The following is a 22,341-nucleotide window of genomic DNA, read 5'->3' on the forward strand; positions in this document are numbered from 1 at the left end:
AGCTAAAAGGGTAACGGCGGAGTCTGCCAAATTTCAGGACATCAGGTAGATAATTTGAGGAAGCTGGGTAGCAGGAGTTCTCCACTGCTTTGGCAATGATTGGGCTGTTGATGGGCATGGAGAGGTGGATCAGCTGTTTGGTTTGGATTACAAGGCAGGTGTTTCAGGGAGTGCCCTGAAAGCAGATTGCACAGATGGAGAGGATTGAGCATAATGATACTTTGCTACAAGGCTGATTGAAGTTATTGCCAAATGTGTGATTGGCCCCTTGTAATGTTTTTTTGTCCCAGCGAGGCTGGAAATAGAAAGGATTGGAGGGAGAACTGAAGTGCAGTTAAGTGTTTGGAGAGATTTAGATATTTGCGTGGGAGCAGCACAGCCCGGGAAGCGACAGGCACTGGCAGAGATGGGAGGTGAGGCCAGAGGTGCTTAAAAAGCCTCCAGTGTAAATCACATTTAAAGAGTCCCAACCAGGAGGTGAGCAAATTGGGTTTTTCAGAGCTCTCACCAAAACTGGACATGTCGATGTACCACAGCAGCATCAAGGGAGACGTGTGATACAAGTGTGTGCTGAGTCAAACAGACAGCAGTGATTTCGTTTAGTATTTGTCAGGAGAGAAACATCAGCTAAGGAATCATACAATATTCTAACGTAATATTTTTTACGGTTGGGTATGATAAAGATATAAAAGAAACTTAAAAAATTCCATTCAGCTACTTGGTGCATTTCATCTATATGGATGGATAGACAGAAGACCCGGGTGGAATCTGGCTTTTCGGTGTAAAGCAGGGCTGAAGTGATTTCAATCACAGGAGCATCACGTTACCACCATTTGCAGGATAAATGTGATACATCTGTGACATTATGCCCTTTTCTCCAAAGGTGCCAAAGAGGTGAATGCAAGTGGGAAGACATTTACAGTACGGAGCTCTCTCCAGATGTACGTGGACAGAAAGGACGATGGAGTGGCCTACACCTGCAAAGTGGACCACGTGGCACTCACACAGACACCGCAGCAGGCCACTGAAGTACTGGAGGTCCACTGTGAGTGTACATGCACACATACACTTACACACATGGAGTGGACTCACTTTGAGTGAAGAAGAAAAATGAATGTTTGCTGCATTTTGTTAGCTTCCATTAAACCTAATAAGAACCGCATTTGTCACAGTGTTTATATTTCAATTATTCCATTTTTTTTTCTGTCACTGTTTCCATTATTTACATTGTAACTATACATTAACATGCATATAATATCAAGATGGTAATATTTTATTATAATATGTCATTGTTTCAATTTTATTTTGAAATACTATAGTTAGATATCCAGGTGATCATGGGTCTCAATATCCTCCACCCTGACTTTAAGCCACGTCTGTCTGTCCTAGATCCTCCTCGTGTGGATATCCACCCCTCCCTTACAGTTACTCAGGAGGGTCAGTACTTGAAGTTGGAGTGCGTGTCCAATGGAAACCCTTCGTAAGTCCCTCCACATCTATATGAGTTGATGTCAGGCTATTCTGTAGCGCTTCAGACAAATCAATGTCCTCATCTCTCTTTCACATCCTCTCACCTCCCAGGCCAGATCCTGTGACGTGGACAAAAGACGGGGGTGAAATTCCTGACCTGGACAGGATGATTGTAGAGGGGAGGGAGCTCACCTTTACCTCACTCAACAAGACAGACAATGGCACCTACCGCTGCGAGGCCGCCAACCACCTCGGGAACAGCCGTGCTGAATATGTCCTCTACGTCTATGGTGAGTAAAGAGGAAAAGCTGATTCGTGGGTAGCCATGCCTCATGTGATGTTCAAGATGAAGAGAGAAACTCTTCTTCAGTTATTCAACACCACCGACAGATGAAGGATGTGCAGCAGAGAAAATACTGCAAGAGGTCGCCTTGGATGCAAAAATGTTTACATATATATAAATAGAGGAAACTATGGAACTCACAGGCACAGGCAGAAAACTCCATTGGAAAAGCCAGTTTTAAAATACTTCCTGATCTGCATACTATATCAGTGCTGAGACTGATTAGCGGTACCATCTCTCACACGGAGAATATGGGCCTCAGGTGACACAATTGCCACCAACGCCTTTCCTTAAATAAACCTGCGTCCCAGATCCTCCAAACACACACACACACACACACACACACACACACACACACACACACTGGAAGGGAATTGTGTGAGGGAGGCAGAATTTAGTGCTGTGTTGTCAGGAATGTCACCAGGACGGATAAGTAATTCCTAGTAACGCCAGAGAAGGTGGAGGATAAAGGGACTCGCTGTCGGGGGGAAACAGATCGCTCTCCCCCTCTTCAGTTTCTACACTGCCATTTGTCTCTTGGCTTTAAGTAATAATGCTTTAAGGGGGGGGGGGGTGACACATCTATGCTCCCTCTGTAATAGGAGCTTAGACCGTGTGTGACAAGGGACAAAAAGGCAGGTCGTGTTTTGACTTTAGAGACCATACGACTGGACGCCCAAGTGGATCAATAAAATATATAGAAATCATTGTTATTATTACAGGCGCCTAGGGGGTGTTTCATTAGCTCTCCCATTTAAACAGGGACCTAATCTAATGGAAAACATGAGAGACCTCTCAGGTGCAGACATGCTTTGCCAGAGCTAAAGTGATTTCGAATACGTTCTGGAATATCCTTGATGGGATTAAACTAATAACCAGATGAGGAGCAGTAGGAGGAAGCAGCCGAGGTTTTCACTGGTTGGTTCTGCAGCAACATGAGGTGAACCTTGGAAACACGTATTGTTAATTGCTAAACAACATAACAAATGGGCTGAGTGTAGACAGTCCTCATGGACCCTCATGGACGTGGGCACAAGATGTTGACCCTTGCGGCCTCCGGATACAGGAAGTATAAACGAACAATGTGTGGCTCTGCTGTCCACATTCCTTAAGTTCAAAAGTTTGTACACTGGCCAATTAGACTGTCGATTATAGTAGAAGATAATGCATATAGGTGATCAATTTCTCCAACGAGAAACGCACATCATGACATGCTGTTATACATCCATTTATAAAACACTCTAAATGTCATATAAATATATTTAAATCTTCCAAATGAAAGGTATTTTAATAGCATGCAACTTGATCTTCAGCTAGAAGTGTGCAGTGGTGTGGGTTGATTCAAATTAAAATGGGTACATCAAAGCAAGGTCGTGGTAAAATTCCTATGTTATACAACAGTTTTCTCCAGTGTTGCTGCCAAACGATTTTTGATTTTATGACTCATCCCATACTCTAACAAGGCAAATCGAAAGATATAAACTTCATTGTTTGCTTTTTATGATCACGGGTCTTTTTCAAGCCAATCAAATATATGCAGTTATGCCAATGTTTACCGCCCTGTTGCTGAGATATTTAAATAAATTATTGTTGTACTGCTATTTCCACTTATACCCAGAAAACTGGTCAGCACTGAGGAGGGAAACGTGAAATCATATTTAAGAAGGCAATAGCAGCATATTGATTAACATCGTTTTAATAATTAATTGTTCCACTCTAAGAGGCCTATTAGCTCCCCTTAAACCTTAAGGTTTTGAACTTATAATTAACCCCCCACTTACCTTATTGCGGTACTTTGGGAGAAGTTTAATCAGTGTGCTTGTCCCACATGTGTCTGTGTGCACCGAGCAGCTCCTTCAAATGCCAGCGGAATGGGACAACAAGAATAACCAGAGCACATTATGGCCTTATTGTTATTAAACCGACAAAGTCTATGCAACAAGAAAAGGCCCCTGGGTACTTGAGGGTCAAAGGGTCCCATCCAGATTCATTACTTGTTCTTTTGAAATGGCACCCGGTCTGTTCCTACCCTTCATTAGTGATTAGCACACCTTTTAGCCTTTCACAATTGCTACCATAATTCTTGGAAGATACCTTTTAATGGTTTCCCTCCAAAGAGGAGACATTTTCTCTCTTCCCCCTTTTTTTTCTTTTTTTTAAGCAAAGACATGCACTTAGCTGCATAGTGATTCACACTAAGCCTGAAATGTCACAGAGATGTGCAGGACAGCTGGGCCGCAGAAAGAGTACCTCAGCCAATTAAAAGCCCCTAGCTCACTTTAAATGCAGAGTGGCAAAAACACAAGAACCGAGATGGTAGTGTAACCTCATTAACTTGGTTACACTATGTTTAAGCCACATTTTCCCCGTTGCTGTAACATGGGACGGTGAGAACCGCTGCCTCGGTTGAAACACTTTTACCGATATCCTGGAATGAGAAGTCAAAAACAGAGCAAGATAGTGATGTCACTGCTACGGATTTCTGAAATCACCCTTTGCAAACATGGATTATTTGCAGAGGTCCGAGAATGTTTTGTTCTTATTTGTTTTCCATCACTTAAAAATGTTTTGCCTGTGACCACTTTGTGTTGCTCTTTTGAAGGATCTACCTGCCGCCATGAAAATTCATTTTTTATTTGTTGTGTTTGTTCTTGTATTATTTTTGTGTACATGTGTCTGTCTGTCCCCTCCACCAGACGCCCCCACCACCTCGCCTCAATCCACCACTCCCCCCCTACATCCCATCCCTCCAGATACTACTGAACTATTAGGCACCTACGCCTCAGACCCCACAGTCATTGGCAACAGAGGTACAGTACAGCCCCTCGCGTCTCGACGACCTCCTCAGCATGCTCCTATATATTCCAACTTCACTCTCGCTTTCATTTCTCTGTCTTTCGACGTCTCTCTCTACTTCACTGCTTCAACCTTCAGCGTACATGACTCATGTGGACACTCGGGAAAGTAGAGAATCTGACAACTGAAAAAATATGGACCAAATATAGCTCCCTTCCTAGTGCAAAGTTCTGCCCTGTCTTCTTATACTGCATTTGTCTACCTGTTTGTAAATCTTTCTCTCCCTCTAGGACTGTTAACGTAAACTGTGTGTGTTCGATAAGATTTCGAGACATTGATTTGCAAGTTCAATGTTGGTTTTTTTGCATCAGAAAATAGGAAGAATTTACTCTGTGACACACTCTGGGTCATTGTATTCAAAACGAGTCTCGCTGTGCAAATGCTCCATCCACCGTCCCCTTGGCATTTCAAAGCTTTCAGTACTTCTGTGCCCTGAAACCTCAGAGACGCAAATGTCATGTCCAACTCAAAATGTCTGGCCTCTGGAGAAGTTTCATCATGACAATGCTGTGACAGAGGATCTTGGAGGTTTTAAAAGAAGACCTAAAGGAGACTTAAACCGCTCCTCTTGAGAGAACTAACCATAGAAGATGCACGACACATCTCCACTTCATTCCGCCATCTAGAAACAAAGCTTCAATATCCTGATTACGGATCAGGACGCCATGAGCGATCGGGGGATGGCCTTGCAGCTTCAAGGTGCTGCTGATACACGCATTTTAGTCTCAGCTGTCAATCACGCTGCCACCACCCCTTAGTTTATAGCAACAAATAACTAATTTTTAACTTATTTTTAAGCTTGAATGGTTGGGATAAAAACTAACTAAAACAAACCTTTGAGCAAATTTATTTGACCTGTACTTTGAATTTTTTGCAGCTAGTCACCGGGGGGATCAAGGTGATTCGGCTCCACTTATGTCGTACAAGTTTATATACGGTCTATAGAGACAAAATAGGAGCCAAGTAATTAATGTTTTACTGCTACGACTGAGTAATTACCATTTTTTCGTTACCTGTTTGTGATTAGAATGAATGATGATGTCATAATCCTTTCAGCATTGTCCTGTATTGTATATGTATATGAATTATAGGATGTCATCCATAGTAAAGCTGAAGATGATAAAGAAGCATAAATTGCAAAGGATAACCCACATTTCAAGCCATTTTTACTGCCGCAGAGGATAAGGAATTGCCAAGAGTTCTGGTTATGGATTCAAGCTTTAAAATCACTGATATGCTGTGTAAAATAATTTTCCATCATCACCCTGCATCACTAATGGCATCCACACAAAGCCCATTTTCTGGTTTCACCATTTGTGGGAAAGCTTTTCATCAAAGCACCAGTTAGCACAGTGGAGTTAGGGGAAGCTTTGCTCTTACTTCTGATAGGAAACTTCCAACCGTATTCATGAGGTGCCAGGTAAATTCTCAGTATTATTTGGTTGTCCTGGCTGACTCCCCAATGCTAGCTAGTTAAGTTGCTTTGAGAATCAGATGAAGATGCCCTCCACTGGAAGTATTCCAGCATGTCCAATTCAACTGGGTCTGCGTTTACAGGAGCCAGTTTGTATTTAAAATAGAGTGGTTTGGGCATCTAACCAAAATGCCTCTCTATGGAGGCATATCCAACTGGGAGAAGCACGGAGCTGGAGCGCATGGCTGGAAAAGAATGTTTGGCCATCACTTAAACTGCAATAAGTGGTAGTGAATGGAATGAATATCACAAAACCACTCAGAAGGTGTAGCTGCTCTGGCTTATTAACCTTTATCTCCAAAGGATTTCTGTTAAACATTTATTCACGGTCAATGTAGTCATTATGAGATTTTACATAATTTATACGAGCTTTACTTTCATAATGTAGTGAGAAAAGAGTTTCCTCAGCAGCTGGAGAGAAAATGCTTAAATATTCCAATTACCTTCAGTCCATTTAGGAAGCCTCAGTGTGACAAAGTGGCACACTTGCATATACCTATACCTAGAGACAAGGAGAGCGATTCAACTGACAAATTTGTCCTCTTTTTTCTAAGTTATCTGTATTTTAAAGTACTCCTGAGTACCGTCATTTGTGTTTCTTCTCTCCTCATATAGAAGTAGTTGAGTAAACGTTGTTTTTTGCTGCCTCTCTCTTTTCCACTCAACTTCATGATGCTCCAAACGAGCATTCATTCAGAATAATTTCCTCTCATCATTGCCACTTCCTCTAAATTGCTATCTTTAAAGTCCTTTGGTTGTTGAGATTTGAGAGTAAGGCCTCTATGAGTCACACAGACATGTGGAGAGCGCCTCCTGCAGCTGCTGCGGGTTAAGTTCTGACCCGACCCTTTCACGCTTCCACAAATATCATTTAAAATAGTTCAATTCTTTGACCGACTAAATTAACACAGAAATTGGTCTGATAGTCCTGGATCCTGACACCGAACAAATTTCAAACAGTCAAATCCTCAAATCCAGTTGAATAAATCATCCTATCTCATGAATGTGTGGTACAGGAAGCTGACCGAGCATCGCAGGCTTTGGTAAAAATGCAAGTAGGTGATTTGAAGCACAGGTAAAAGACAGAGGTTAGTTTCAGGCAGACCGGCAAGGTAACAAGATTTTTCTAAAAACAAAAGACAGAGAGGTTGACGGAATTCTTACTGGTTAAACGTGGTTTTACACTGGCCAAAGTCTTTGTGGTCATGAGCTCAGGGGTGTGGGAGAATTGATAGGAAATGAGTGAAGCGTCACCCAACTAGTATCGCATGTAGTCAGGATCAGCGAAAAAATGGGGAGAAAAATCCCACAGCAGAAAAACGAGGACGTAAAAAACAAGAGAAATAACAAAGAGTCCACATTCCTGACATCAGGACTCTTCACTCCCCCTCCCCTTGTCTCTCCTAACCTCACATCTCTCTGAAGACCTCCTTAAATAAGAGGCTTCCACACGTTGGATATTCCTCATCAGTTCCTCTTAGATGTCTGTTTGTGGAACGCAGAGACACGAGAGGAGCCGAGCGTCTCAGTGTATCTTCGGGGAATCTAAATATCCGACTCCTTCACTGCGTCCCCAGTCACAGGAAGCTACACTATCTGCTTTCACGTGTCTGCTTGATTTATTACCAGGTCTTTTTGTAGGCTCTGGATGAAAGCAAACAACTGTGGAGCTGCAACAGCCCTGTGATGTTTTGTCCCTTTAATGAAGTTGTCTTGCAGAAGAAATGCACTCTGTAGGTTCAGCACTATGGAGCATGTATTCAGATTAAACACCTGATGAGCTCGGGTGCAGCCCTCTGATTTGTGGTCTGCAGATCAGTTGAATCTTTCCTCATTTGCCTCCAACAAGAAAACAATTGTTTTTGCAGAGAAGATACAAGGAGGTGATTATTAAATTAGCAATATAGCAAATTTATATACTAGTGATTTTAAAGCTTTGAATATCAACTTGTATTTAGTGTCATTCTCTGAAACCATTGATCAAATTAAGCTCTGTACCTCTGAACTAAGTTTTTACTGTTGTTTTTCTTTGGTTCCTAAGTCTCCCACAGTGTCAAGATATTAGACTTAATAGAGCCCCTCTGATATTGTGCTTTTTCAGTCAAAAGTGAGCTCTTTTGGGATTTGATCTCAGTAAGACCTGTTACCATGACTACCACAGGCCAGTCGGAAAACAAGGTGAAACTGTAGACTACATTGTTTCTCCAAGAGAAATATAAGACTGAACTACCACAAGGCCCAAGGACATTATATCGATTCAGTCTAAAATAACCCTTATGTAAATTAAAATCAAATAAAAGTATGAAACTTTTCTTTGATAATTGAAAACCGGCTAACGATTTTTTACCTCCAGCGAAGATGAACAGTCACATTACTGAAACCAGCTCTAATTTCACTAAATCAGCACCAGATTCAAATCTGTGCCAGGTTTTTGCGTTATTTTGCTTTAAAACAAACAGACAGGGCTGAAATAACCCTCACGTTAATTGGAATGATATAAATTTGAATAGAAATAGGATATGACACTTTAATTTAATTGAAAATAGGCTAATGATTGGTTCCTAATCAAACTTTGTTCAAATTGAACTGAGCTTTCTACAGTGTTACATAAAAAGTAGTGCATCGGTACCATTCTATTTTCTTGAGAGGGAAAACGTGAAACATTTTTGAAAACATTGAGGTCTCGGTGCAATAATTGTTTTGTTTTTTGTGTTTTTCACTTGTCTTCAGGTAAGTTAAAAATAGCCTCAAATTCATCAACAAGATAACAACCCAGAGAATCCAACACTGAGAGAAACACTATTTGCATGACAAGTGCAAATTGGACAGGGAGCTGAAAAACAACTGCCCACACTTTTTCATTCTGTTCACTGCAATGAGTTGTTTTCTTCTCAGTGGTTTTAGGATTAGGTATTCTGCATTTACAGAAAACAGTTTGTATGATATGGAGAGTGAGGTTTTCTCACAATTTGCTTACACAATTATCCATATTTACGTCTGATTTTGCTGACATGGTCATTGTACAATAATGTGCCATTAAATGGAAGTATTTATTTGTACTTGCAAGAATATAAAGGAAAAAGAAAATTCCTTTCAGTTGCATAAGCCTCAAATTCTAACTGTTGGTGACTTTGGAATTTAGCTACTGTGCAGGTATGTGTGATTTTCCTGTTTTTCAACCAAAGTGCCAGGACTGATGCATAACTACACACTGAGATTCACTTTATTAATGAAGTGCTGGCAGGTATGCCCAACACACACACTGCTCCAATAGCCCAGCGAGCCTTAATGGCTATAATAACTCCTTTGCTAAGTATCAGAGGTCTATGCAATGTCATCAGACTTCTCCCTCCCTTCCGCGAACTTCTCTCTCCCTTCCTCTCTCTCTTTCCCCACCACCTCTGATTTCTTTCAAATTTGCCAAATGCTTTTTCATGGCTTGCAAATTAGTTTTGACCTTGTGAAGCTGAAAGGTTGAATCATGCACAAGAGTTTCTTTGGTGTTTAAAATATTTACAATTCACTTCTCATAATCAGCATTCGTGTGGCCAACCCCAGACCCTGCAGCCGCGGAAAAAGGGCTCACTGCCGAGAAGACAGCAATTATTCATGCCTGGTGTCTCTGCCTGCGGAGAAGACAGAAAAACTAAAATAATACACGTTTATACACTTGCATAGAAACATTTGTTCTTTTGTTCACTCCGTTACTAGTTCTCCAACGACGGATAAAAGTAAATAACTTCACCAACAGCTTTGAGACTCTTGATCAAAGTCTATTCCATGAACATTATATAAAGATTGGTATCAGTACCTGAGCTTGACCAGTTAGTCTCAGTGTTTGTAGCATCAAGTAACTGGTTAAACAAAACATACTAGAACAGTGGATACTTGGCCATCCATCAGTGTGACAAGAACTACCTAAAATTGCGTAAAGATTTGGCATGTACTTTGATTATTTTGTTTGTGTCTATGTCCAATCCCTAACATGGATTTATTACCAATACAGCAGCGATAAGGAAACCTTAGCTTTCTTTTTGGGGAGCCGTCATGTCGCCCATCTTTAAATACAGTTTACGGTCTGTACCATTACTTGGAAAATATTGTAATAACCTGAAATTGATACCGGAAGACTGATTGCTACCTGGAGGTTTGATTTAGGCTTAATCAGTGCTGACGAATAGGGGTAACCATGGTAACCCATAACCCAGTGTTCTAGTTAGTTCTCTTTCCTCTTCTCTTGAAGTTTAGAGCAGTGACTGCACACTCCAGGAAACCTCCAGAGCGGAGGCAAGGGATTGGTCATTGTTATTTTCCTGCAATAAACCGTCAAATTTTTTAGTATCAACTTTGGAAAAATACAACCTATTTGATCACTTTTTAAAAATACTTTGTGATAAGACTAGCATGCATATCAAAAAATGATTTTTTTTTAACTCTGCATTAGGTCAGAACGTTTTTCAGGTCTGATTTAGGTCCTTGAGGAAAAAACAGGAGCTACAGCATATATGTAGAATATATTTATACAAGTGTATAGAATATAATGATAAGCTGAGAACATAATAGAAAATATACAGTACCCGATTAATCTTGAAATCTTCTTTTATGTAATTGCACACTGTTTCGATCTTGTTTAGATAATTAAGAAATCTACAATAAATGAGAAAACAAGAAGAAGACCATATATTTGTTAAAAGTTGTATAAAATATATGAATACAAGATCCATGGGAATTAAAAGGGCCCTTCCCAGGTAATGTTTCATGCCTTTAACCCAACGTTCACCTATTCAAGCTGCTTTAGGCTGAGGACGAACCTTCTGTGAAAACTCAATAAGTGAATGGACAATTTTCATCCCTTGGAGGGATTGGTAACGGCTTTATTCCATTGCTATTGATCTTGTTTTAAATGGAGGGTAGGGGTTAGGCCATGTGACGAGTGAAAGGACATATTTTCTTGAGGGCAAGTGTCCAGAGCGGCTGTTTGGTAGCTGTGTTTAAACCAGAAAGGCCATGTTGGGGTTGCAGCATCCCCAGAGGGAGGTGGAGCGGTGGTTAAATATTGAACAGTGCCGACCATCTTCCCCTTACTTTCCCTCCCACTCCTCATTCCTCACACCATAAACCTGAGGAGCACAGGAGAAATTAAAACATAATGCAAAGGTCTCTCCACTTATTGCAGGGTTAGCTTATTGATGACCTGTCACATTACCTCGTTTTGGGGAAGAATTATGGCAACAATTTGGGATAAAGTGTAGAGAACAAAAAGAGAAATCATTAGATCCTGAGGCTAGTGTTATGAATTACATATAATAGCAATTCTATTCGTCAAATCTCACTGGCAACGGGAACTATCAGGAGTGTTGAAGAAGAACATGCATGCACGTGAACACACACAGACGCAGGAGGTGGTCTAATTTTCATTTGTTGACATGAGGTTTTATTCGCTGCTTTATTCATTTTTCTCCACTCGTCTCCCTCGGGGGTTTGTTGTGGTGGCAACTTGCCTCCTCCAGTATCACTCATCGCTGTGTGGCTACTATTCCTGCTGCTCTTGTTCCGCTGTGACTCACACAATGCAGCTCTCCGGAGCTCACGCAGGTTGTGACAGAGAATTTCTTAAGAAAAGCCGCAGCACAGTCTTGATTAAGCCGCCAAAGCAGTCGTACGAATGAAGTTATCGCCCTGCTCCGTCCTTTGTTGTGTTTTAATCCTGGTTGGAAGCGGTTATGCCTTTTGCAGAACACGGAGCCTCTTTTGTAGATTGATTCTTGCGAGTGACTTAATGAATTCATGTGATTAATTATATTGCTTTGCTTATAACTTCATGTTGTCACCCTGCTGACCACAATTTATTTTCATACCGGGATGAGACAGGAAGTGGTCGGGCATTCAAGATAGTGTCCAAGTCCACATGTGGGCTTTATGGAATGATTAGCAGGAATAATTCGTTTCACTGAATCTAATTAATCCAATATGACCCAGCAGCTTGGACGCAGACAAACACATGTTCCAGTCTTTCTATGGATGCAGTAGTATATGCACGTGTGTCTTACCCGGCCCTCTGCTGCAGCCTCCAGGGATTCTTTTGTCTCAGAAGTACAGACCAGCATTAGATGTAGATCGGTGAGTTTCCAGTCTCAGCCCAAAAAGCTGAGAATAATTGACTCATTGAACAAGGGAAGTCTGCAGGCGCCTTCTCTCCCTTCACTTCCTCTGTGTGTACAGCCACTTCTCCCTTTTGCATCCCGAACTTAAACGGACCGTCACTGCAGTGTCATATTTATGTTCCACATTCAATGATAATGTGAAGTATTTTCAAATAAAAAGCTGGAACTTGGCACAGCTGGAAATTATGGAAATTATCATCCATTATCCATTATTATCTATAATGCTCATGCTTTGAGGGCTGACATTGAGACAAAACAACCATTCATTTAATTCAGAGTCTCCAATCAACCTATTTCAAAAATCAGCCGGGTACCCGGAGTAACTGGATAAAAAGTGTTAAGGTTGTGTGGAGCTTCACCGCACTTTCAGTAAACAGGTGAACAGTTCTTTGTGCAGCAGTGGGGGAGCAGCTTCTGGGTTCTGTGGACTGAGTCCTGGTGCTGCTCTTTGGCTCAATTACTGCAGATCACTTTCATAGTTTCAGTTAGAAAGCAACAACCTGCCTCACCACGAGCCAAACAAACAGGCAGGTTAGGAACCGGCACTTCACTAGTTAAAGTAGAAATTATTATGTTACGGTGCACTATTTCTCTCTCTCTCTCTCTCTCTCTCTCTCTCTCTCTCACTCACACACACACACACACACACACAAAGATTCCCTGACCCACACCACCGACACAAGGACACTGCAGCTCTGTGAGCCTGTGCTTAAGCTAGCTGCTGATTTATTGATCTGAGCAACTGGAGCCATTGCTTCACAAAGCTTTATCTAAGACATAGTGAGGAAATGGTGTAATCCTAAAGAAGAAACAGATGCCTGTAGGGCTTGAATTTAATACAAAAAATATTTAATACCGAGGGGAAAAGTGAGAGAGGCAGAAAAGTACAGTATGTTAACAGCAGTATATAAATATCATTTGACTATAGCTTGCTGAAAATGTTCAACACTGCGTCTGATCTGTTCAAATTTGTGCGGAGGATGGTTTCCTCTCAGGCCCGAGAGATGCTGTAACAATATTTTACAGAGGAGGAGACGTTGCTTCTGAAGTTTTTCTGACATTGGCAGCAAATACAGTGTTTGAAGAATGAGCTAAGGGCACATATTCAATATTCAGTACAGACAACGAGGAAGTTAGTCAAGTCAAACCTTTTAGTGCTTTGACTGCTCAGCCACTCAACTCCCAGCTTCCCCTCTTATAGATTTCCCATTTACCTTTTTATGCAAAGATCAGGAAACTCGATTCACCACCTAGTGTGTGATATTGCATGTATAAGGTCGGATCAGCGTGACATGGAAGCGGTGGCATTATTGAGGCAGGGGACAAAAGTAGGGGCATAATTTCTCTCCAGCTAAGCCCTTGATTGAATTGAATACATGACATTCACTAAAACTCATAATTATTCCTTTGCACATAAGTTTCAAATCTCTGTACCACATGTATGAGTCATATCAAGGACTCATAATTGTTTAGTGAGTCACATTGCAGTCATTACCAGTGTCCTTCTTGAAGTTTGGCAGAAAATGTTCAGCAGCTTTGCCACATGCTTTTACTTTGATCAATAGGATGTTTGCCGTTCTTTCCAAGCTTGATACTTACATTTAAAAGTGCCGGCATCAGACGTTTTCCGCCGCCATTATCTCTTTAAAAAAGCAGTTTGTCACCAAAGCGCAATGAATCCTGGGATGAGTTGGACGGAGAAGGATCCACCTGTTGGAGGACTCATCTATCAGCCGCAGTTGGAAGGTCTTTTAAAATGGGACAGCGTTGTTGTTCCGCTGTGATGCAATCCGTCATCTAATGCAGCTCCAGAAAGCACCGGCCCCTGAATTAAGACGCCCCCCCCCCCCCCCCCCCCATCACACCTCTTTCGCAGTTAGCCCATATAGAGCCAGCATCAGTGAAACAGATCTGATGAGGAGATAGTTGAGCAGTTAAAGAGTAACCCTCTGGTTCAGTCTGACCAAGCTGTGCCTCACAGAAGCCCTGAACCCCTTTAATTTATTAAACAAGCCCCATTCGCAAGGCCAGACGACAAGGAGAGCGTTATAAATATTAAAAGAGGAGTTTGCTCTGCCACGCTCACATATTAAATCACACAGAGAAGAATGTATGTGCCCTTATTAAAAGATAATGTGATCTGCAGCCATAAAAATATATTCCTCTCCTGCTTGTCTCGCTCGAGCTGAAATTTCAACCTTTTGCTTCGTATCAATCTCTATTTTTTCTTTGTCTTTTCTTGGTGTGTCTTTATGAACCCCTGCTGTTTTGTTTTTTTCGTTATATAGTGTAGCAGTGGATTAGAAGAGAATACTCAAGAACACAATACATAAGCCATGTTTAGCACTTGAAGGCCAAGGCACTCGAGTTAAGTGTATCTACACTTTTTACTTTATATAATGACGACAGGTCATCGGCTTCTGTTGCTTCACAAACATCAAGTTAAATGAAAATCCATTGAATAATCAGCCCATTTTAGCCTGAAAGATATATGATATTTATAATAAATAAACACATACATACATAGGAAAGCCGAGTGGGCAGAGAGTGATTTACCATCAGTGGCATTTCAACCTTTAGATAATTAAACATAGTTTAAAAAAAGGAGCTTTTCTTCACCAGCAGGAGCAAAATCACAGTTGTCTCACACAGAGCACTACAGGAGTCTTTTAGCTTTATTTAAACATAACTTACATTTTCTTCTCTTTTTTTCCAAGACTTCTCATTGTACCGTTCAGCCTGTGTTCACTTGACAAATATATACAACTTTGCATTGAAATTGAAGATTCAGAAAACAATGCTTCACTTATTTTCATTACAATCTGGTTGAGGTCCAACCAGTATTTATGTTTACTTTCTTCGGAAAGATGCAGGAAGCTCTTCACATTTTGATGCTGAGGCAATGCAAGCAGGGATATGAGGGTTTGTCTGCATTTGTTTGTAAATCATCAGGATTATGCAAAAGTCGAGTCATAACCCAATGACGGAAGTTTCAGCATTTTGTTTATGTTTTCTTCAAATTCCTAGAGAATAATTCCTGGATCTTGACGAATTTGTTTTGCATTTTTTGGGAACTGATATTAATGAGTGTGTGAAATATGGTGCAGCTCCAAATAATACAATTTGGATGTAATGAAATTACATCTGGTTTCATAAGAGAACCGTCGGGCTTTGACGGAGATATGTGCTCAACTGAGTGACTCTCTAGTTGAAGCTGGATGTACGAGGTGGTCAATAGTTGAGTAAAGTGTTTTGGGATTTGGGGGATTTTTCGAAATCAGCTTTGAGAAAGGAGCTTGTCTTCTATTTCAAATTGCCTTGTAAAAGTTAGTGATGTGTTCTTTAAAAGTTTATGAGAGCCCCTGTTCTCCATGGTGGTTTCCGTTCATATTTAATCTCATTTAGTTTTGCTTGTGCCATAGTGCTAATGGTAAGTCATCATCTTATTAATAAAATTGTTAACTAGATAATCACAGGAGGGGGGAAGGAGCCCTGTTATTAATACGATTTATCAAACTTCAGATAACGTTTCCTGACAACCGGCTCAGTAACAAAGCTACATGATGATAACAATGCAGAGGAAAAATGCAGCAGTTTAATTACAGAGGATCAATCCTTAGACCATGAGTAATAATTATATCCACCGGGTTGTGAGGCGGCCTCTTAGCGTGTTGGATCAAATCAATGAAGCTCAGCAACTTACCAGCTTTAGCGTCGGCCATGTCATCCACATGTAGATTAAAAGACTAGAATGTTGTCATAATTGGTTCTGACCAGAGACAACATTACAGTAAACACATCTCTAACCAACCAATAGGAATGTTTCTATACAGTTCAGAGCCTCAGCAAATAGAGAAGCAGTCAGGCCACAATTATACCATTCAACCAATGAGGGGTTGTCCTAATTAAAACAGTAGGTTTGTTGCTTTTTAACCAGGTTTCAGCTTTCAATTACTCTATTTTCAGAAATGAGTTAATTAATAACAAATTTGTTACAGTGATCACACAAGTGCCACACAAATCCATTTTCCTTATCCAGCGTGTCTTAGTGAAGTTGAACATATCATGGTATCAGGATCAAATGATTCCTACTTATACCACACGTTGGTTTAACAGATAAGTCACAGTGGCGATAAATTGGCAATGCAGAGTCATGGTGAGAGAAAAAGAAATAAATCATTAAAATACACCACAGTAAGTTTTTCAAACCACCACTGCGGCATTATCAGCTTCCCTGCCATTGATCTTCATGCTCAGTGTGTGGTTAACAATTTCCACTTTGAAAGTGAATCATATATATATTCTACTTTTGCTGGAGCTGCGTGGATATTACGAAGCAGCAGCATATATCGTAAGATGTTATTTTAACAACATTAAATCCTCTTCAGGTCGCGATAGCCGTCAATACGTAAAGTCATCTGGAAAAAACAAGAAGAATTTGGCAGAAAGATGCTGCTGAAGCAGAGACGATGGTCAGAAGTCAGTGAGCGAGTCACAACAAAGCCGGCTTCCAGCTGTTGTCATGCAGGCCATAAGACTTTTAAACGCCTCTGAACTGCAATAACTCCACCAAACCAGCACCCCGGAATATTTGCATATTTGCACCAGCACCATAATAAGCATATTTGAATATTTGCACTACTGCACAAATTGAACATTCATCTGTAAAGATATATATTTAGATGTATATATTTTATTTTCTATTTTAAATTTTTGATATTCTATCTATTTTATTCTATTTTATACTATTTCTATTTTTATTTTATTTTTTTGGGTTGAAATTACTGAGCATTGCTTAAAGAGAGTGTGTGACCCAAGCATTTCATTGACAGTGACTACTTCATGTTATCTCTTTTCATTTGACAATAAAAAATCTTGAATCTTGAATCTTGCAGTGAGCGTTCATGAGTTAGGGAACGTGGCTTTGAGGGGAGGGCCGATGGGAGGGGGGGGGGCTGGGATCTACTGGTTACAAGATTTCAAATTGTAGCCTGTTCTCGCTTCTCCAGGATTACCAACCCTAGCTTTAAGGTCTCTGTCCTGATTCATACTTACTGAGCGGCTCTCTTCCATGAAGGGACAAGCTGCAATCCCTTCGGAGCGAGCTTTCTATTCTACTCAGAGGACTGGTGTCGTTTTGCTTCAAGGTCAAAAGTGATGCGGCAGCGTTGAATCGAACATGTCCTGGAGGTGTCCAGGGGGTTGGCGTACATCCCAGCCACTTGGACATGACACCAGGGGAGCGTGTTTATGTTCCCACAGCCCAATGTTCCCACAGCCCTATGTTCCCACAGCCCTATGTTCCCACATTTCTAATATTCATTACAAAATTAGGCCCTATGTTCCTACAGTTCCCACATTTCTACCCCTGCCTGGTAGTTAAGGGTTCACCTGGCCCTAACCCTGACCCTAACCCTTTCAGAAAAATCTAGAAATGTGGGAAAATAGGTCTGTGGGAACATCGGGACAAATTTTTCAAAATTGTCAGTGAAAAAAAAATCCTTAGAAATGTGGGAACATAGGGCTGACCCCGACACCAGCATATAGCATGTGCGATGTGTAGCATCCTGTAGAAGTGTGTGTGGGGAGCAGCTGTTTGTGCCAGCACTGGGTTGTAACAACTAAACTGAAGCACAGACAGACAGTGGGTGTGTGTGTTGACATCCCGACAGGTAGAGGTGAAGAGACACAGCCATGTGTGAATCTAAACGCCCGAGTCCTCGCCGGGGGAACGGTCCTCGACTCTCCGCTCCACCGACCAAGCAGCACCGCAGCACAGTGAACCCACGGCCACGCACGTCTGCACGTAGGAGGGCGAGAGCATGAGTGTGTGTTTGTCCGCACGGAGGTCGGCGAAGCGTGGCGGCCTGGTCGCTCGGACCCCGGGAGTTATGGGGCGAGTGCGAGCCAGCTGCTCAATTCGGCCTCATGGGCGGACTTGGAAATGAAAAGGAGAATACTGAAGAGGAGAAGAGGCGATGGACGACGTGGGCTGGGTCTAAACCAGACTTCTCTCTGACATGTTAACCACCACGAGCCACACACACACACACACACACACACACACAAAAACACCATAGTGACTCCGGTGCTCAGAGGAGGATAATGAGACGAGTGCTAATTCCTCAGGTGTCACGGACTGATATGAATAATACACGTTATCCCGTCACCCATCTCCCCCACTGCTGCCACTGTCAACTTTTTTTTTAGATCCCTCCACAGTGCACTGTCAGTGTCACACCCTCACTCTTACCTGGAATAGCCTGAAAGTCAGACTTGGGTGAAATAATGGAAGTGAATAATACAATTTAATAAGCTTTTGCTGAAGTAAAGGGGAAACCTTTGATGAGTTTTTATTTCCATGAGGCGTGAACGAGCTAATAACGCTGTCTCCGCTCTCTCACGTCTATTACAATCATTTCTGCCGCTGTTCCGACGGCGAGGGACCGGTTCCAACTCTCTAACACCTAATTCATTTCCCCAACAACAATCCCTCTCGCCAGGAAAACAGAAGATGATTGATCTTTCCGTTTTTATTTTTCCGTTTGATGATTTATTTACTGTGTACTACTCCTCCGCCGCTGCCCTCGTTTGCATGTTGGGGACTCCGCGCGGGTGGTCCTGAATTATTCACCTCTTTATTCCAACTCCTGTCTTTTATTCTCTCTTCCTTTCATTCGGCAGGGCCAATGCACGCCTGCCCGTAGCCGCGCTCTCTGTCGACGTGTTGTCCGTCTCTCTGCCTCACTCTCTGTCTCTCTCTCTCTCTCTCCATTATTATTCTCAGAGTGCGAGGCAGTTCAGCTCCGGCGGCATGATGTGAATGGCGAGAGGGGAATGACAGCAGCTCAAAACAATCATTAGATCAGGAACAAGCTGGGAATAATCTTCTGCTTCCTCCTCGCTCTGTTTTGTATTACCTGCCTCTCGCCGCTCCTCTGCCCTCCCTCCCTCACCTCGCCAGCCGATGCCGTCATCCTCTCTCTTTGTTTCTCTCTGTGTGTCTCTCCTCAGATCCCAACGCTCTGGGGCAGCACGGCACGGACCATGCATTGATCGGAGGAGTGGTGGCCGTCGTGGTCTTCGTCACCTTGTGTTTAATCATTGTTCTGGGAAGATACCTGGCCAGGCATAAAGGTAAATCCTCGGTGGAGCAGGCCGGAGTCTCTTGAGGCTCAAAGAAACCAGCGGAGCACATCCTACTTGTCCCATTAGACACCAGAGACCCTCACCATTCCCAATGCACAAATGTCCGACATATACACCCAGTGGAGAAGAAGGCTTGAGTCATGCACATATAAGAAGCACCGATGGACAGGAGACATTCATGTTCAGGACACGTCGTTATATAGGACATTGTTTTTTCGGTTTTCATATTTTAAGACAATGCAGAAATCTGGAAATATGTGGAATGGAAATAATTCAATGAAAAATGTGATGAATTAATATATGAGTTTATGAATTCTTAGTTGCAGTCTTCATACTATGGATTAACTGTGATATTAAAAGGTGATTTATAAGGTCACAAAGTCCCTGTATCATGTTCTTAACGCACATGCACAGTGATACAATGACAATGACAAAAAAAAATGCAAATATGACAGCTTTTAGTAACTCAAACTAAATAAAAATCATTGTTATCAATGAAAGATTGGGGGCGGCTGTGGCTGAGGGGTAGAGTGGTCGTCCTCCAACCTGAAGGTCGGCGGTTCGAACCATCTGCATGCCGAAGTGTCCTTGGGCAAGATGCTGAACCCTCAATAGCCCCCCATAGAATAACAAAGTGCTGCAAGTAGATGCACTGTATGAATGTGTGTGTGAATGGGTGAAACTGTACTGTAAAGGGCTTTGAGTGGTCTTCATCAGACTAGAAAAGCGCTATATAAATACAAATCCATACAATGGAATTTGTGACATCTGACTTAATTGGCTTGAACATTTAGCATCTCTGTGAAAGAGAGAGAAGCTTTGGCTTCAAAGTTAATTGTCAGTTTTCAGCCCTCGTGCTTTTTACTCAGAGGTGAAACTCTGAGTTACACACACACACACACCTTCTCTCTGCTTTATTAACACACTCGTCACTATCCGAGCTCCTCATTCCCTATATGAATAATGCAGCATTACTGATGTTGTCTTCAGATGTGTTTTTCGCCTCAGGAAGAAAACACCACGCAGGGCTGCTCGGTATTTGTTTTCCTTGTTAAGATTTGTTTTTTTTTCCGTTTCCTCAGGAACATACTTGACAAACGAAGCCAAAGGAGCGGACGATGCGCCCGACGCCGACACAGCCATCATCAACGCCGAGGGCAACCATGCACACGCAGAAGAAAAGAAAGAATACTTCATTTAGACTGCAGGGGGAGCTATGCAGCTCTCTCCTTCTCCCTCTTCTCCTCTTTCGGTCTCTGTATCTCTTTTTCTCTCTTTCTGTCTCGGCCCCGTTTCTTCTTCTCCACCTCTGACCACTGCCCCGTCGCGACCACCAGGAACCTGCAGGCAGTCCACGGATAGAGAAGTTCCCCGAGTGTTGTTGCCTCTTTTTGTTAAGCCCATTTCCTTCACTTACACCTCGTCCTTTATTTCTTCCTCTCGTATTCCGTTTCTTTCGACAGCCAGTTTTCACAGGCAGCTCCACCGTCGCTGCCGAAGTTTTGCCCTTTGTCACATGTTTCCTCATCGTTTGACATGAGTTCCTGGAAATCTGTGTATCTGCCATGACTGCTTCTTGCGTGTCCCCTCGTACGTCCTTCCCTCCCAGGCAGACATCCGAACACACACACAAAATCCTCTTTGTTCACACGCACACACACACACGCACACACACACACACACACACACACACACACACACACACACACACACACACACACACACACACACACACACATATCATGTTTCACATCAACACGGTGCCTAAAAATACAGACGCCATTGAACTTCTGTCAATGCCTTCATGTATCGTCTGTCGGTAGCAATGTAAAAGCTTCTTCGATGGTTCACCGGACCATCATTTCATTGCTTAACTCACAGCTTTGTATTATGCATTGCGTCTTTTTATTTGAATGAAGATCTGTGCTGTTTTTACGCCTTATACATGTCTATCACACTGAATATGGTACTTTTAGACGCTCCACCCCCAACCCCCACCCCCCCGCCGACCCCATCCCCTCTAAATAGACTTTGTAATTAAACAGTTGACCCCTTGTAAGATACGAAGAAGGTTTTGTGTGACACTGTAGTGAGGTTTGTCAGATGCGTGTGTAATATGATTTTCATTCTTAGGGTAGGGTTAATAGAAAGGTATTGTTGGTATTGTTTAGAGCAGAGAATACACACCAAAAATATATGAAGGATACTAGACGAAGCATTCCATCGAATGAACTCAATCAACTATATATAAAAAAAATATACATTTGCTGAACCTGCTGTCGCTATGTACTTTTGTCTGTATATTCCTGCACTGTCCCAGGCTGCAGTTTAGCGAAAACATCTTCAGTGTCCTCTTGACAGCTTAACAGTAGTTTGTTGTTCACATCAAAGGTTCAGGTGTTTCAGTCTCCTCTCTAAAAGCTGTACAAATTGTTTCGGAGTGAGTTTAGCTTTTCCACTTTTCAAGACTTTTGTTTTCGTTAATGTGACCATTTTTTTTCAAGCCCGACGGACCCCATGAAATGTGAAGTGAACCATCAACGGATGATACAGGCTGAAGAACACGATCCCAGTATTTGCAGGAGGGTTGAATGCGTTGTATTAAAGCTAGGGTTGGTAATCCTGGAGAAGCTAGCAAGAGAAGCTACTGCAATTGATCCTCCCATCGGCCCTCACTTAACGGGTTTACACATGCACACGCTCGAAGGTCATTCTCACAATTCCAAGTGACAGGTACTCAGACGAAAGAGTGAAGGTAGATTCTTGTGTGAGAGAAAGACCTACATTGCATGGCATAGCGGTCTGCGTGGATGGTAGAAATGTCCTGGACCATAGCGCGAGCATGAGGCACGAGTGAGCATGCATCAAATAGGGCTGCCACAGTC

The 22,341-nt window shown here is 42.1% G+C and overlaps 1 protein-coding gene across 2 annotated transcripts in view; it reads left to right on the forward strand.

The window, feature by feature from the left end:
* cadm2a (cell adhesion molecule 2a) overlaps positions 1-21,133 on the forward strand; it is a 202,813-nt gene extending 181,680 nt beyond the window's left edge. For both annotated transcript variants that reach the window (XM_061085272.1, XM_061085273.1), the window contains 6 exons: positions 884-1,045; positions 1,390-1,480; positions 1,582-1,760; positions 4,510-4,623; positions 19,322-19,444; positions 20,539-21,133. In XM_061085272.1, the coding sequence (XP_060941255.1) occupies positions 884-1,045; positions 1,390-1,480; positions 1,582-1,760; positions 4,510-4,623; positions 19,322-19,444; positions 20,539-20,657 (788 nt within the window). In that variant the 3' untranslated portion in view covers positions 20,658-21,133. The remainder of the gene's footprint in view (positions 1-883; positions 1,046-1,389; positions 1,481-1,581; positions 1,761-4,509; positions 4,624-19,321; positions 19,445-20,538) is intronic.
* Positions 21,134-22,341: the final 1,208 nt, after the last annotated feature.

Source organism: Limanda limanda, chromosome 14, assembly GCF_963576545.1.
Source record: "Limanda limanda chromosome 14, fLimLim1.1, whole genome shotgun sequence".
Taxonomy (NCBI): domain Eukaryota; kingdom Metazoa; phylum Chordata; class Actinopteri; order Pleuronectiformes; family Pleuronectidae; genus Limanda; species Limanda limanda.